Raw genomic sequence first — 16623 nt, 5'->3', positions numbered from 1 at the left:
CAAAAAGAACAAAGATGAAGACACACCGATGATGTCCCTTGCAACAACGACACAATTCAAAATGCAAAAAATTATTTTTCGAATTTTGAATCTTCGTCATTTTTGGAGAGTTTAGTTGTCTGTTACTCTAAACATATTCTTCTTATGAAATCTCCAAAAACGTAAATTTTGAATCAATTCTCTATATATATTATTAAACGAATGATATATGTATATGTATTTGCTGAAAACTTAAAATAAAGGTACAAAGTCTTTGCTTTGAGGCTTTGTTCGAAAAAACAACGGAATTGTTCTAACCTGAATGATTTTTTAGTTGCATTCATAGAGAATCTGACGTCGGAAATCTTGCGTAGAAAACAATTTAGTATACACATACACGTATACATACATATTCATAAATTAGAAGCAGCTCCTTACACTCGCATACAGAGTACTAGAATCGATTTCAAGTGTTCCTTAGGTAAACCTTTTGATGATATAGATGATATTAGAGTTACCCTAATACAAGATTGCATTTGAAAGAAAAGTGTTAACAGTAGACGAAAAAAAAAAACCCAAATTTGTTATACTGAATGTAGTCCTCCTAAATGGATGGCAAAGTTTGTTGTACGTATGTACATACATATATGAAAAATTAAACTTTTAAGAGGAAGAATAATATATATATTTATTCTTATCAAATTTTATATATCGATATCAAATTTTATTAGTTTTTGAAATGCATTTATGTATGTATGTATTTTAAAAATGATCTCACATCATTTATATGTATAAACTTTTATGATATTGAACTACAAAATACAACGTTTTGAGTACGCAACTCAGAGTACGCATGGTTATTGTATTCAATATACATACACATAAAGGTAATATATAGATACATATACTGTGTAGTAAAGACAAAAAAAAAAGCTCAAAAAGTGCAACAAACATAATTTCAACCTCAACAAATCAATAAGATTGTTTGTAGCTTGTAGCCAAAAATAGATATACATATGTATTCTAGAATATACTAATTGAAATTAGAATTACAAAATCAAATATAAATAGTCACGACATACATACATATGCATGTATGTAGGTATGTAGTTTAAATTGGCATTTTGTAATGCTGAAAGTTCCATTAAGCAGACGTGTCAATAAAACATGAAAATAATTTGAATTCCAAACATCCAATTGTCCGAATATTTATTCCAATGATAGTTGCGCAAAAATATACATATAAGGACAGGTACGCACTGTGTAGAAAAGTGCTGAAGAATGTGTAGACTGCAAATATGTATGTATGTATATTTATATTTGAAAATAAGTAGATGTGCACGCAATTGAATCCATGAATGTGATGTAAGTACGCTTACTTAGTGCTTTTGGTGTAAAAATGCAGCTTTTAGATATTTTGTGATAGCATTTCTATTTTTGCTACTTCATGGTATATGTAGTATATGCAACTTGATTTTTAAATTTTAGCGGTTTCGTTTGCGTTTTGACTTTCAAGGCTTAAGTAATATTTTGAAATCATCATTGGCGTTCTCCATTATATACTCGTATGCAATTTTGTCTTTCTTATCCTTAATTTCCTTCAATTTTGGATCCTTCTCGAGCAGAAATTTGCAAACTTCCAAGTGACCACGTATAGCTGCCCGATGAAGTGCTGTCTGACCATATTCATCTTGCAATTGGAGTTTGGCCTTGGCGCCCACCAATAATTTGACTACATTTAAATGACCTGCACGAAAAATAGTAAGAAATGTTTGCTATTAGTATATAAATTTGTGAATAATTCTAAATAATTTATTTTTGCACACAGGGTGACCCAAAACGTTTCACTTTGTTTTGAAATTTTATATAATAAGCCATTTTTAATCAAGTATCAAGGTTTATACACGAATCTTTTACTTAGAAGACTCAAACGCAAAATCGACGTTTTTTTCTTTTTGACTCTTAGTTCACTTATGAATGCCTAGTAGGGAAATTAGCGTCACAAAATTAGCGATAAAGCTATAAAGTCTGAATGTACTTTAATAATAACGTGTGCGGAATGAAATACGAACTGATGCAGTAAAAAGAACCAGCTATACTTTCGGATGCAACAAATACTGTTCTTCCGCTCACATAGATATTGTCGAAATTTACAAGAAAAACTTTTATAGAAAATACTCATGCGATTGATATGTTTAAGTTCTCAGGCATAAAGCGGAGGGTTTTTTTTTAAACTTACTGTGCCAACTTGAGTTATTGTTTTTTTAGCCATTTAGACGATAAATAGTTCAGAGTTATATTTAGGCAGTGCTGCCAACTATTTTCGAGTAAAAAAAATCCAGGCTTATATTAAAATAATTTTAAGAAATTCATTTAAAACACTAATTGAAATTAAAATTAATAATAGAATAATACAGCTAGGATCGAAGTTCATAAGAAATAAAAAATAAGAATAAAGTTAATTAGCGCTGCGTAGCTTTGCGTTGACCAAGTTTAGCTGACTGAATAAAGTTCAAGTGCTGCATTAGACATAGGTAGTCAAAGTAAATGAACTGCAAATTCCGGCAGATCTGAAAACAATTTGTTGCCACCTGCATCCATATTAGATGGCATTAGGTGGCAGATATTTGCGTACCTGTGACCTTGTCACGGTTACTCAAAAGTCACGGTTAACTGCTGTGACAACTTTCAAAGAATCACCGGGACAGACTGTTACAAAGGAACAGTCGCAATAATGTTTTTAGTAGGATTGCGCCTTCTACAATGACAGTAACAGTCACAGCCGCTGTACGAACTGTGACTGTGATAAAGCAGCAGTCGCAATCAGGGTTACCACTGAAAAACTTTCTTTCCTACCAAGAGCTGGTTCAAAAATCTACCAAAATGGCTTCTTTCCTACCATTTCAAAAAACGGAGTTTGACGGCAGAAAATATTTTGTACTCAAAATAAGATATCTAGGTAAACAAAAGTGTTCAAGCGACTTATGCATTTCCCGCATAAACAAAGAACAGCGAACACACACACGCACTTGTATATTGCACTCCCGCCCAAAACCAAGTGCAGCGAATAAACACACGCACTTGTGCTTAAGAATAATTCGTTCGTTCTTCATTGGGTATGCATTTTTTAATGCACTTCTCAACTGCCGCAGAACAAAACCTACTAAAGTAGTTAATTGCTGGCACTCCAAATCATGCTCGACACTTCCGCTTGATGCATCACCACTCCTCCGGAGTGGTTTTAAACAGCAAAAGCCAAAGCCGCTACAAGCTGTTGGGGTGGTAACTGATGGTTATCATTGGCTCCGACGCCTACCCAAAACATTTTTGCTTTAATAAATTTTTATGCAAATACATTCATCCTGGTCCTGCCCTCACACTGAGTTATTCAAAAAGGATCAGAATAATAGCTAGTATATAGATATTTAAGAACATATTTTGCATAGCACACAAAAAAGTGGCGAGTGCTTTTAGTCAGACTCACGTACCGACATGTAATCCGGCCCGCTGAACCCGGTTAAAAACTTTGAGATCCTCCAATTTACTGGAAACAATAAGTTTTCTTTTTAATTTTTGTTTATGATAAAAAATAACATATTCTGTAAACTCGTACCTACATTTGTTATTTTAATAACCTTGTCATTGTTGAATCCCAATAAACATTGGGCTTGGTTAGCAATTCGAAAATGATTGGAAAGCTAACATTGTTTCGAGTCTCACTTTCGATAACGAATGTGCAATAGGTTAGTATTCGATTCGAGAACAAGGCCATTCTCCAGCAAAACGGAACCCTCGTTATCCAATGTATTTTCCCTTCGTCATGAATTCAAAATCCAGCCCATTATCGAATTGAAATTTTATTGTGAGAGAGCGATTGTTTTTATATTTTCCTTCGAGAATGAGCTGGACTTCACTATCTCTCTTGTTACTATGGTTTCCATTTTTTTTTCGAACCCATCTCGAGTGTATTTCCAATATACTATGAACGTTGGAAAACTAAGGTTGGTTATGAGTTCGCTCTCAGTCCGATATGCATACTGAATATCGAAGGTCATTTTCGTCCATCAATTCAATCACTTGATATCCCTTTAGATACCCAGTGGATACAAATTTTTATAGCGTATACGGAGTTCAGAGAATCGCCGGAGGTCATTGGTGAAATTCTGCATATGCCTAAGCAATGCGGGGTTTAAGATATTTGGCAAACAGTTGGAGCCATCCAAGAAAAAGGATGAGGGTAAAACTGATAATGTCCCAATTTGGCAAGCCTACTCACAGTGCTGACAAAGTGACACACTACAACAAACCAGAGATGTGTTCTGTTTTATGAGCAAAGAAACCTACCAAAATTTTAAGCGTCCTACCATCCTAGAAACGAGAAAAAACCTACCAATTTTGGTAGGAAAAACCGAAAATGGCAACCCTGGTCGCAATTACATATCGAGGAACTGCGACAAGTTATTAAGACTAAAGCTGATGCCAGATAAAACGCTTCCTTCGCTTTGCGTGACAGATTCGCTTTGACAGATAAAATGAATTGTATGAAAATGCACAAAGCATGCCACATAGATCTCGTTGCAGCTGCAACGCGAAGCGAAAAGATGGCCAACTCCCATCTTTTTTCACGCGTTGACAATCAGCCGGTTTAATATTAATTTTCTTTCGTTCGAATTCGAGTTTTCATGCAGAAACATAAAATTTAATTACATTGATGATATTTTTAAAGCTAAATACATATATGAAATCCACAGCAATTTTGACGAGTAAAAGAGCAGCAAAAAATTGTTTTCTTGGCGTTCATTGTGGCATACCTTTGCGTCTGGCGCTTTGCTGGCAAAGTTATAAATGTCACGCAAAGTCACAGAGTTTTATCTGGCATCAGCTTAAAATCTGATTAATGTTGTTTGATATTACAAATTTCACACCATTAAAAATGAATGTGGATGACCAAAACAAACAAGGAAAGTCAGTGATGCCAAATAAATAAATAATGCCGTTAGTTCACTCGGTAAAATATTGCTGTTTGCAACATTTGTGTCACGGTTTTTGTCACAGTCACGGATGAAAATCATTGTGACTGCAAAGTCACAGTTACAAATAACGTTGTTCTTCAAAAGTCACGAGATCGCCCATCTCTAATGCATATGAGTTTGAACTTCTGCCCAAAATTGCATTGCATAACTTATGTATATTACTCATTTTACAAAAATGATTCTATTAAACTGAATTATTATTTTTTCTATGATATCATCACTGTAAATAAAGTGTTTAAACCGTCCTCATGCGATGCGCGTAAACATTGCCCACTGAAAACCTATTAACTTTTTTAATCGTATCGAAATTATCTGGTAACATTAAATACATATCGCACACCATCTTCAAAAGTGACACAACTCAAAATTACACGTTAGTCAGAAAATGAAAAAACCAATTGCGTAGCACATGCTAATCATATGGGCAAGGGAGACTTTACCTTGCGTTCTTTCAACAAATTATAAAAAAATGGGCTCCAGCTTTTGCTTAAAGGTAAATAAAAGTTCTGTGTATATTTTTAATGCATTATTTCAAAACTGCCAAATTTTGAGTTGTGTCGCGTTTGAAGAACGTGTGCGATATGTACGTACATATGTACTATATTGAATAAGAGCAAAAGCTAAAAATCCGTCAACGAATTTCTCCAAAAGCTGGATTTTCCGCTTTCCGCAATTTCTTATTTCCTGTCGCTAAATGGACTTCGAAAAGCCAAAAATATTTCCCTAATCCGTTGTACAATAGCCGCTCATAGCCGCTTTTAATTTTCCTTTTCCACGTTTTACAAATCTTGGGTAAAGTGGTTTGCACATATTTCACTATATCCTCAAATGTTTTTTTTTTTGCTTACTTTGTACTTTATAATCATTATACGTTGTGATTTTGCAAATTTTAAGCAATTTATGAATCTTGTTACGGTCTCATTTCGCAGCATGTTAAACTGTTTTCCCATTCTAAAAACCCGACATTTCCTTTGTTCCTTTCGCTCCTGTGTTTACCACACTTTTTTTAAGTCTGCTTAGAAATTGTCCACATTTCATTCCGCATACGTTAGACAAATTTTAAGAAAATCCAATGCTAATATAACCAAAATTTTGAATGTCCTTGTGCTAAATGGCATTGAAAGTGAAAAACTTTTCGGACACCCTCTTCATGTAAACAAAAAAGTTACCCATCATAGCAGCGCGATGTAGTGCCGTAGCACCTGCTTTTGTAACAGCATCCACATCGACCTTGCCATCTTCGATTAACATTTTGCATATTTCTAAATTGCCATTGCGCGCTGCGTAATGAAGCGCTGTGTAGTCGAAGTCATCGCGGTCCATTGATTTGCCGCGACTAATGAAATTACGTACGCGCTCCGGCTCGTTGTAGATAGCTGCATTCGAAAAAAAGAGAAAATAATAAATGCACGCATGTAACTATTTGAAATGTGTAAATATATTTACTCTACTGGCATAAGCGCGGCTGGTTATCTGGTTATATTGTTTTATTTGATTCAGTTTGCAACAATAAAGCCCAGTTTTTCAGTTCATGACTGTGATTTAAACTTAGTTTAAACGCGCCAGCTGGCACGCCATCTGTTGAATTTAAACGCAGTTTACGTAATCTAAGTTTAAACCAGCACTGAGAAACTGGCCCTAAGATACACTGGAGAATAGTAATCTTTTACTAGGTAAGCTAATAAGCAGCGAGACAATATTGAATTTAAGCCTGTAAAGGTATTATATCCCATTTTTATGAAGAAAATTCAGCCCGTAAAACACTACTGTCACCGGAATTAATTGCCCGTTTCTAAACGGACTGGTCGACAGATTGCACGGAAACTTGGATTTATTAATAAAGAAAGCATCTACTACCAATCTACAAACAACAAAATCGTAAACCTGGCCTTTACCCGGGGCATTCAAGTTCCAATAATTGTTTGGGAGACTATACGATTGACGAACTATTTTTGAACACATAATTTGTTGAACGATCTTTGATAGTAACGGAACAGCTCGTTTAGTATCTAAATTATCTTCCGAAAGCTTTCCAAAGTCCGAGCTTTTGCCCATCATATGTGACCTCAAAAACAATAAAAAGGCAAAATGGCGTTCAGCACGCTTGCTTTGCCACTGCTTTGAAGTAATTTAATGAAAATAATGGGAAATACTCAAAAATAAGGTTTTCTATGTATTCTACAATATGCAGTAATTCTAGAATTTAGATTTTTTACCAAACCTTCTTATGTCTAAGTTTATTTTTTTGCTACTCACCAGCGTTCCAGATGCCACGATCGAATTCCATATCAGTTAAGGTTTGTTGTGCTGGCGCCGCCTGTTTATGACATTTGCAATTATCCGCATCGTGTAGATCCATTTTAGCTAAATGTTAATAATTTATTTTGCTTTCAAAGTTCTTTTAGTTTTTGTCAATTATTTCCAATGTATAGTTTGTACGTACATATGTGTGAGTATATGCAACTGTTTATAAGTTTAACTTTTTTATGCGTTTATTGCTTTAGCTTTTAGCTCAATGATTGAGAAATTCAACACTATTTTTTTGGGGGTTTTGGAAAACAGTTGTTTGTTTTAATTCCTAACAAAGAAAAATAATATTCTTACAATTTTCTTAAGCTTTTAGTTTTATGCATACATATGTATTTGGTAATAATATTTGCTCAATTTTCTACATATTTTTTGATTACTTTTTTTTTTCTCAACAAAGCTTTTTCATAACTACATTTGAATATAAGTATACCGCAACGATTATATTTTTTTTGTTAACAATAAAATTTGCAATTTCCAAAAGTATTTAACTTTAGAAGTTCTGCTTTTGTCTTTCAAAGTGATATTTAAATCTCGCGTTGCATAGTCCAACTGATCTCCGCCTCGCCGCAACTACAAACGACTTTATAACCCAACTGTGCTAACGTGTTCACCATATCCATCGGTGTAATTGTTACCATTACACCATTTACGGCACCCTTCAAGCCATTACCGAAACGCTTCGATAGCGCTTGGATTTCCGTATCGTTGAGCCCAAAAACAGCGCATGAGCGATCGTGCAAGGAACCTTTCACTGTTACATATGTATAGTTCTCCTCGTTTTGAACGATCGGCACTGGTATGGTTACCACATTCGCCACCGAGGTCGGCACTGAGTTCGTTGAAGTCGCCGTTTGTGCGGCCACCGAGGATGTGGCCGTTGTGGTTACATAGTTCACACTGGCTGCCGCGGCACCTATACTGGTGTTGGGGTTACTGGGGGCAGGTTGTGCCTCCGCTGGGGTGGGCATTGCGGTCGGTTGCGGAGGCGGAGGCTGAGAGTCCATTATTTAAAAATTTTTTGTTTGTTTATTGGCTAAATAGATTATAGTTGGGTTGGTAGAAAATGGGGTCTAAAATTAAAATTACGAACCGAACGAAAGAATATAAAAAATGTGCAAAATTAAGGTTTTCTTTTTGGTTTTTTCGTAAAGGATTTTTTTTTTTTTTTTTTTTTTTCACTTCTCAGTCAAACACGCGCACTTTTCGAATGTCGCACAGACGCTATTAGGTATTTAGATAGTTATCTTTTTATTGCACTAATTTGTTTTTTTTTTTGTTTACTTTTTCGCGAAACTTCGAAGTCGTGTGTTTTCTAGTTTTTTTACTGCTTACTTGCTTCTTGAATTATTTTCCCTGTAGGAATTTCCGTAGACGGAGATCAGGCGCCAGATATCTGATTTCGATTTGTTGTATTTGATTACTTTAACCGCTTTCTTATTCGGGCGAATCGACCTTATGGTAGTTGCCTAGGCCTGCTGCTTCACGTCCTATATTCGAAAGATTCTCACGTACAACGGATTCTGTTTCGAGAGGCTCTGGTTCATGGAATTCTTTTCGCATCGTCCACATATACTCGTTGTAGTCCTGTTTAACGGCTGTTGATGAAGAGGCGACTACACGAAAGCCTAAAATCTAAATATATGGGCGCTTTATTTACAAATTTCTGAAATGTTTATATATCGATGGTTCTCTACAATAACGACACAACTCAAAATTCCAAAAAAATAAAAATGTTACTACTGTTAAGTGTATCCTATTTCTAATCCTTGTCTAATACATTTCCAACCCTTACTAAAGGAAGCAGTAAGGATTGCTAAAATAAGTACTAAAGGTTAGACGTGGATTCGAGCAGAATTAAAGCCATGAGCCACTTAACAGTAGTAAGGGTTTTTATTTTTTGAAGTTTGAATTGTGTCGTTATTGCACAGGACGATCGATATATCGATGGCTGAGTGGAAGATCGACCTATATCGGCAGCCAGTTCGAAAACGCTCTATCTCAAAAAACTTTTTAAGAACGCCCTATTTCAGAATTCGTTTCGAAAACGCATATTTTCAATACATTTTGAAGTGAGATAGGGCGTTTTTGAACCGAATTTTGAGATAGGGTGTTTTTCAATTAAATTTTAAAATAGGGCGTTCTTGAAAAGTTTTCTTTATATTTAAAATGTTTTCAGTAATATTATTTACGTATCATAAACTACCTACTGTTAAAACAACTCATTGAAATCTTCACAGGCACTTTCTATGAATGCCGAAAAAGAAGCAGACTTTCAATGAATGCCTAAATAATTAAAACGTGTTATTCTACTTAATTTACATATAAAATGGTTTAATTTGTACCCAACGTTGTGGAATAAGCAAGTTTGTCCACTAATTGTCACGCAAATCTGCATTTTAATGAATAAAAGAACTAGAATTACCAAAGGAGAAAAGTGAAAGTTTGTATGTATGTGTGTATGTATGTACGCACATATATCAAGAAATCATCATCATTGAAAAGGCTCTGAATGACAACTTAAATTTAACATGGAGAAAAAACTTGAAATTTACATAAGCAGATGTACCAAGAAAATGGTTTAGGCTTTTAATTTGCTATAAAACATATTTGATATGAATCTTAAATAAATGCTGTTAACAAGTACATATGATTTGTATGGATTAAAGAAGCTGCTTTAAAGGAAAGCTAAGCGAAAAAAGGCGTCCTTCAATTTGTGCCACTCTACGCAAAAAGGAAAGGAGAAAGGAATTCAAAGTGGAAGCCTGCTTGACTCTCATGAAGGCCGTTTGGAAAGGCTTTTAGCTCCTGAAATTATCTGCTGGATAGAGACAAAAATATCTCTCGATATTTACAGTAATATCGATAATGAGCTAGGCGAGTCTGGCCAACGACTGTCATTTATGTATATAAATAACTGAGGACCCTTTTTTGTTTGAGGGAACATGCAAACTACATTTGTTTAAGATACCTGTTTGCATCACTCGAAAGGTGTTTTTTCGTTCTCGTACAATTTTGTTGTTTAACATTTCTACAGGATTTACTCCGGAGAAGAGGGAAGCGACCAATTGCTAATAAAAAGGAGTTAATAAGGGTTTAAATCGGGCATATTTTGTGAATTATGTTGTCATGCTGTTCATAGACATTTAAAATGAATTACCAACAAAACGTTACTTTTAAGAGAGCACTTTTGAATGAGGCTGTCATCAGCGTAGCAGCGAACACCTACTTTTTGATTGTATATGTTCATATGTATGTCTCAAAATCTAAACGGGTTTCTTGGTCTGATTCATACTAAACAGTACGTATAGAAACGATTTTTTTTTTAAGAAATATGTATGTAAGTACTTATTTATTTACCTCAAGCGCAGATAAGATTCTACATGGATGTACCAGATATACTATTGTTGTCTCATCGCTATAACCGCCGCACGAAAATTTATTCAACTGCTCAATTTCATCCGCTGCAATGAAGAAAAATATTACATTTGAAGGATGTTCCAAAAGTACTTAAGAGCGGGTTAAAACTTTTATAAATAGTGCAGATAAATAAATTTTGTGTAATGCAGTGGCAATCCCCCGTCCATTCCATTGAGATCGTCGGTCAAAAAGCTCAACGAAAAAGTGTGTTTGATAATGGAATACTTTATTTTTTAATAACCCAAAAAGTCGATGAAAGCAAAATTAAAATTAAATAGAATGGGCGGATATTGTTTACAAATCTTACAAATTTATAGGTCCCTTGAATAAAAAATCTAGGAGATTGGCGTTTCTGAAATCAGTAAAAAAAAATGCAGCTTTCAAATGAACCACCATGTATGCAATGTACTATTTATGAACACACACATCTATAATAACAACACATCAATTATAAAGGGTGTCTAGCAATAAAATAAAAAAAAAAATGCAAAAAACCGGCGCAAGCAATGCGATACAGCAAATGTAAATAAAGTTAATAGTGATGTCATCGGAAAACGGCATGGCGTTGATGGCTACAAGGGCTTTTTGGCCAACCGCAGGACAATGGAAAAATTATAACGAGGAATTACCTCATCGCAGGAATAGATGAAAGAAAAAACGAATCGAACGACTATTCACATAAATGAGAATGTACATACATACATACATATGGCTGTACATATATACATGCGTACGCCTAGTCTGCGTCCACTTATTTTTTTATTCTATATTCACAATTTTTTTCACGATAAACATTTTTCGTTTTTTTTTTTTTTTTTAATTTAAATATGATTCATATTATAACAAAAATCATATAAATCCAAATTTTTAACTTTGTACGAACACGATAAAAATACAACAAAATTGCAGCAAGTTTCCAACTTTTAATTCGCATTAAAAAAGTGCAAGTTCAAAGTGTGTTAAAATTCGCGTTGCTTTTTGATTTTTTATTTTTTAATTTTGCTCACGAAGTACTTATTTTCTTCCACAAAATGCAAAGTATTCTCAAAATGTTTCGCTATTAGGTACTCTTGGATTTTTCAGCAGGCTATAAGTATCGAGAATCGAAATAAAATCAGATATTACAACTGCGTAGCAGCCACACAAAGAGAATAATGCGGGTACAATGGAATGGTGTCAATCTTAAGTTCATTGACGCATATCTCCGTAGGGAAGGAAAGTTTGTTACTTGCATGCGTCGAGATTATTTATGTACATATGTATATGTTTGTACATACATATGTACATCAGCATACATATGTATTTTGTAGGAACAAGTATTAAAGTCCCTAAAAAAACAAATGCAAACCGTAATTAACACTGCGATTGTCGTTAATCGTACGTATGTATTTCGCGTTATTGACTGCTAACATTTTACTATGTTTTAAACATTTTTCGCACTAATTTTTCGGCATGAAAACTTGATACATATTTATGTAATTCAAAAAGCGTAGAAAACCGCATTGAAGACATGCAGACACAAATTAACAGCATTGCGTATTTAGAGTAATTTACAAATTTTTACATTTTTTACGTCGGTTTTCAGTAAATTTCGCTATTACTCACGAAATGTGTATGTATGGTCAGCTTTCAAATTAAATATTCACATAAATAGCTGGAGCGAGTGGCAATCGCACAAAATCACTAAACGACACCAGTAAATGGAATGAAATAAAGTTGAGCAAAGCTGAAGTGAACTCTCCCCATTCAGTAAGAGTTGGCCAGCACGAGCGCTACTGCCATTGAAATGATTTTTTCATTCTCATATGCATACATCTGTATGCACCAACATACACACCCATATGTGTGCATGCATGTGCATATATATATATATATACAAATGTACTTAGGTTCATACATACTATGTATACCTGTGGGCACATAAACCTTATCACTTAAGATTCTGCATTTTTTTTTTTTAAATTTCAAATTTCATACTCTTGAATTTTAGCTTGCATATTTAACAGATATTAATGTACGTATGTATAAGGACAGGAATTAAATACTGAGATTGAGTTCATAAAGGGAAATTTGTTTGTTTGTTAGTATAGCGAACAAGCCGATGAGTTGTGCTCAGTTTTGCTATGGACGTTTCATTTTTGTAAGTCTTGAACCATTCAACGTTTAAATGTATGTTCCCAATAAACATTGCGGTTGGTTAACAATTCGAAAATGATTGGAAAACCTTTTTTTTTCGAGTGTCACCTTGTGTTCTCCAGCAAAACGGAACCTTCGTTATCGAGCGCATTCGTTATGATTTCGAAATCCAGCCCATTATCGAATTGCAATTCTAATCTTTATCGACCTGCTCATGTCTGTTGGAGTCCAATAAAAAGTTTGTTAGCCTTCTCTCCTAACACAAACGCGTCACAAAAGCGCCAACGTTAAAGCAATGCGTAATAAATATTCATACTTATATTTAAGATGCTCTCAATTAAAATTGTTTAAAGAAAATGCTCCTTAGACCTATTGGGTCACAAATATATTCGTTTAAAATAAAAAGCCATTCAAATCGGCCCAGTATTTTGAAAGTTTTTCATCCCTAAAATTATTCTTTCAATTTTCTATAATGGCATACATAAATAGATCAATGAAAAGGAGTCAATTTTTGGATAGATTATTATTTCGCGCAAGTCTTAGACATTTAAACACTTAAATCTGAACATATTTGAAGTTTTTCAGACGCGTATGCTTGAACAATTTCACTGTCACTGGCTAGTTTTACTTGGCCACAGGTGTATGCTTTGTATTTGTTGCTTTTATATTGTTTTTTTTTTTTGGTGCTAGTTGGCCGGTGCTCCATCATTTTCTTTGCCACAATATGGTGTGACATTGTTTGGCAATAGCGTAAATGTATCCGATATTTGACGATAAGGAACGAATATCTACACCAAATGACCTCAATAAAAGTTCCAAGAGAAGAAAAGGTTTTTTGTTTCTAAAAATTTAACGGTAATGTACTGTTCTAATGTTGTATTGAGAGCAACGTTACAAAATACCAAAAAAAGTGCTCAATAATATTGAAAATTTAAATAAAAGTGAAAAATATGGTGCGCCAATTTCGACTTTGAAAGATGCAAAACCTACCGGAAAAAAATCCGGCTAAGACATCTAAAGGGTTATTCGCTTCAAATCGTTTTATTTCCTATTAGCGCTTAGTTAATTTTTCCATTACATCTCAATAATTTATCTAAATATAGTTTCGTTATAATATAAGGTGCGTTAATTACGCTGTGACTTGGGACCATATTTTCAGTTAGTTATTGCAAAACGATAACCAATTAAAGCTATTGTGTGGCAATAACCTAATGATAGAAACATGTACAAAAGAAGCGAAAAAAGTAAAAAAAAAATGTGGAAATATTCACATCAAAAAATGAGCTTCCGCGGGTATCAAAATAAGATAAAAAGCGCTTGCGCAAATTCAACGGCAAAACAAAAAATATGACAAAAAAAAGAACAAGATGTTAGCCCGAAAGCAAATAGGCGAACATAAACTTTAGCTTACAATATATGAAAACGTTACCTTTAAGTCCGGAGACTAACACACGCCACGGATATTTATGGCTGTATGATGCTAAGTTTCCGCGTATAATAATGTAAGGCATTTGTCTAACAGCAGCGATGTTGACACTTGTACTGATTGTGAAAACACTACAACAACGTTAGATACTTTGATAATCGTTCTATGCTAGGCAACCACACTTTTTTGTAGGTACCTCTTGGCTCTTTGTGCAGTGCACGCCACACAATTACAGTAAATTATACAGGTTGCCAGAGAAGGTGTGTCCAATTCCAATAAGTAGCCGTCAACCGTAGACTAAAAATTACCAACACTTTCGCATCGTACTGCCAAAGCTCTCTCATTGACTGATTTTCCAAATAACTTTATTTCCTTCGTATACGTTGAAAGTCTATCGAAAGCTTACTTCAAAGCCTATTTATAAGTCGCAACTAATAAATTATGTAGTTAATTTTACTTGGTAGATAGGCTTTAGAGCTGTGCTATGATTTTATCAAGTGTAAGTGTCACAAATGCGATTAAATGCTGTTGTTGTAGACGAATAGTTTATTTCTATAGTGGGCTTTCAAGATATTGCATGTTTTTACATATACACAAAGGTAGATATAACGTGTATATGTACAGCTGACTGTGGCTTTGTTCAGGCGCAAATTGATTTTTTTTTTTGTATTATTCTCTCTTTATTAGCGTTTGTATTTATTTTGAGCAGCATGTTTTGGAGGAAGTGAGAAAATTAGATTAATAGTAAACTTTAGTGGGTTTTTTTTATGAGAATATGAACATAATACTGTAAATGCAGATGGGTGAGAGCACCTAGCAAGTTTAGTTAAGAATACAGAATATATAAAAATTAAATATTTATTGCATTTTAAATGGATACATTTTACGGCAAAAGTAAAAGGCGACAGATGAAAGTGTAAATCCTGTTCTAATATACTATCGGAACACCTACAGTCTGCCGGCGATTTAAAGATCTTCTGGGAAATAAGCAGCAAGAACGATGTCATCTTTCTGCAACATGATATATATGAACTTATTAAGTGGTGCACACGTAACAAGTTAAAGTTAAATATAGTAGATAAATGCAACTCGATGTGCTTCTTTCGGTCACGCTACATTCATCCAATTGAATTGAAAGCAAAGAAGGACTTGGGGGTGATCATCGATGACAAACTGACTTATTCTGATCATGTGGATAAAATATCTCAAGCTTACAAAGTTCTTGCGTTTATTTTAAGATCTAGCAATGACCTCAGTTGCGACATTATACACTGCACTAGTTAGGCAGTGGTCACCTAGTACCAGCACCCGAATTCCAGCATTCGCTATCGCTAATTTTGATCGCTAAAAATCTCCAAAAGAAAAGCAGCCGCGCCTAACAACATGCAACATCTACTTACATGCCACTCATACTGCCAGCTTTGGCTGATAACACATTGCATCTGTTACTTTTCCATGTTGCGTGCTTTTAGGCCCCACTGATTTAGAGAATTTTGGCTATGGAAATTAGCGTAGCGATTGTCAGAATTCCTCTTTTATAAAATCATTAAGAGCCACATCGATTCCCCGGAAATCTTAGAACAATTTGGACTAGTTTGTAATAAGCCTGAATTAAGATCTAAAAGGTTATTAGGTATAATAAAAACCTCAAAAAAGTGTATGTCAGTAGGCGTTGTGCAAACATCAACTTTTTTGAGGGTTCTTTATTAATCTTTCGTACAAATTAAAGCATTTTCATTATATTTTTTACATTTCACTTATGTGTACGTATGTACATAGTTAATTATACTAGCTAATAAAGATGTAGTGTACAGCCGATTGGCGTAAATTAATAAATAAATAAATATATATCTAATATAATATTCACAATTAAATTCATGAATTAATAACTCCAGATTTTTTGTTTTTTGATAAAAAAAATTAAAAAAAAATTCTAACTTTAAGAGGGGAAAAATAAAAAAAACGACTGTTTTGATTTTTACCTTCCTTTTATTAGCTCGGAATGTAACTATTGGGGTGTTCACAGTTCGTTCCAAATAGTGTCTGAAAATGTAGACGTCTACATTTTAAGACGTTTTCTAACCGTAAAATCTGTGGTGTTGTTGTTTCCCATACAAAATTGGAAAACGACGCCGTCTACATTTTGTCACACTCAAAGGTATGTTTTTTACGCGTCTACATTTTGCAACCTCGCAGCAGGGTTGCATTTTGGCAATACTAATCACATTTTTTTTATTTATTGGGCACGTTTTTTGTATTTGCATTTAATTTGAATGCAATTTCTGATGAAAAGAAACAAATCAAGGAAAAGAAATAACAAAT

The 16623-nt window shown here is 34.2% G+C and overlaps 3 protein-coding genes across 5 annotated transcripts; all 3 read right to left on the bottom strand.

Annotated features, from left to right (window-relative positions):
* Positions 1-744: 744 nt before the first annotated feature.
* On the bottom strand, positions 745-12471 carry LOC118741441 (ankyrin repeat domain-containing protein 39-like). 2 transcript variants are annotated; one of them, XM_036473415.1, is made up of 4 exons: positions 12345-12471; positions 7269-7376; positions 6182-6388; positions 745-1726 (listed from the first exon to the last, which is right to left on the bottom strand). In XM_036473415.1, the coding sequence occupies exons 2-4, from the start codon at positions 7369-7371 to the stop codon at positions 1491-1493; spliced, it is 546 nt and encodes a 181-aa protein (XP_036329308.1). In that variant the 5' UTR covers positions 7372-7376; positions 12345-12471; the 3' UTR covers positions 745-1490. The 2 variants fall into 2 exon arrangements, with proteins under 2 accessions (XP_036329308.1, XP_036329307.1); XM_036473414.1 differs by lacking the exon at positions 12345-12471 and having other exon boundaries at positions 1431-1726; positions 7269-7456.
* On the bottom strand, positions 7557-14952 carry LOC118741443. 2 transcript variants are annotated; one of them, XR_004993284.1, is made up of 4 exons: positions 14305-14952; positions 10680-10783; positions 8655-8954; positions 7557-7590 (listed from the first exon to the last, which is right to left on the bottom strand). XR_004993284.1 is itself a non-coding variant. In XM_036473417.1 (3 exons), the coding sequence occupies exons 1-3, from the start codon at positions 14384-14386 to the stop codon at positions 8757-8759; spliced, it is 384 nt and encodes a 127-aa protein (XP_036329310.1). In that variant the 5' UTR covers positions 14387-14952; the 3' UTR covers positions 8651-8756. The 2 variants fall into 2 exon arrangements, 1 of the variants encoding a protein (XP_036329310.1); XM_036473417.1 differs by lacking the exon at positions 7557-7590 and having other exon boundaries at positions 8651-8954.
* Positions 7597-8648, bottom strand: LOC118741442. Its single transcript, XM_036473416.1, has one exon. It carries the CDS (start codon positions 8324-8326, stop codon positions 7847-7849), a length of 480 nt encoding a protein of 159 aa, XP_036329309.1. The 5' UTR covers positions 8327-8648; the 3' UTR covers positions 7597-7846.
* Positions 14953-16623: the final 1671 nt, after the last annotated feature.

The sequence above is a fragment of the Rhagoletis pomonella genome, unplaced genomic scaffold, assembly GCF_013731165.1.
Source record: "Rhagoletis pomonella isolate Grant_MI unplaced genomic scaffold, Rhpom_1.0 Rhpom_scaffold_00006, whole genome shotgun sequence".
In the NCBI taxonomy this organism is placed as follows: Eukaryota; Metazoa; Arthropoda; class Insecta; order Diptera; family Tephritidae; genus Rhagoletis; species Rhagoletis pomonella.
The sequence above is the reverse complement of the archived record's forward strand: the minus strand, read 5'-3'. Positions and strand labels throughout refer to the sequence as shown.

Excerpts from the sequence above, each read along its gene's own strand:
- LOC118741441 (XM_036473415.1), bottom strand. The coding sequence starts at position 7,371 with ATGGATCTACACGATGCGGATAATTGCAAATGTCATAAACAGGCGGCG. Across the intron at positions 6,389-7,268 it reads TCGTGGCATCTGGAACGCTG|CTATCTACAACGAGCCGGAG; the intron begins GTGAGTAGCAAA and ends TTTCGAATGCAG. Across the intron at positions 1,727-6,181 it reads ACATCGCGCTGCTATGATGG|GTCATTTAAATGTAGTCAAA; the intron begins GTAACTTTTTTG and ends TTTTTCGTGCAG.
- LOC118741442 (XM_036473416.1), bottom strand. The coding sequence starts at position 8,326 with ATGGACTCTCAGCCTCCGCCTCCGCAACCGACCGCAATGCCCACCCCA.
- LOC118741443 (XM_036473417.1), bottom strand. The coding sequence starts at position 14,386 with ATGCCTTACATTATTATACGCGGAAACTTAGCATCATACAGCCATAAA. Across the intron at positions 10,784-14,304 it reads GTTAGTCTCCGGACTTAAAG|CGGATGAAATTGAGCAGTTG; the intron begins GTAACGTTTTCA and ends TCTTCATTGCAG. Across the intron at positions 8,955-10,679 it reads GAATCTTATCTGCGCTTGAG|ATTTTAGGCTTTCGTGTAGT; the intron begins GTAAATAAATAA and ends CCATATATTTAG.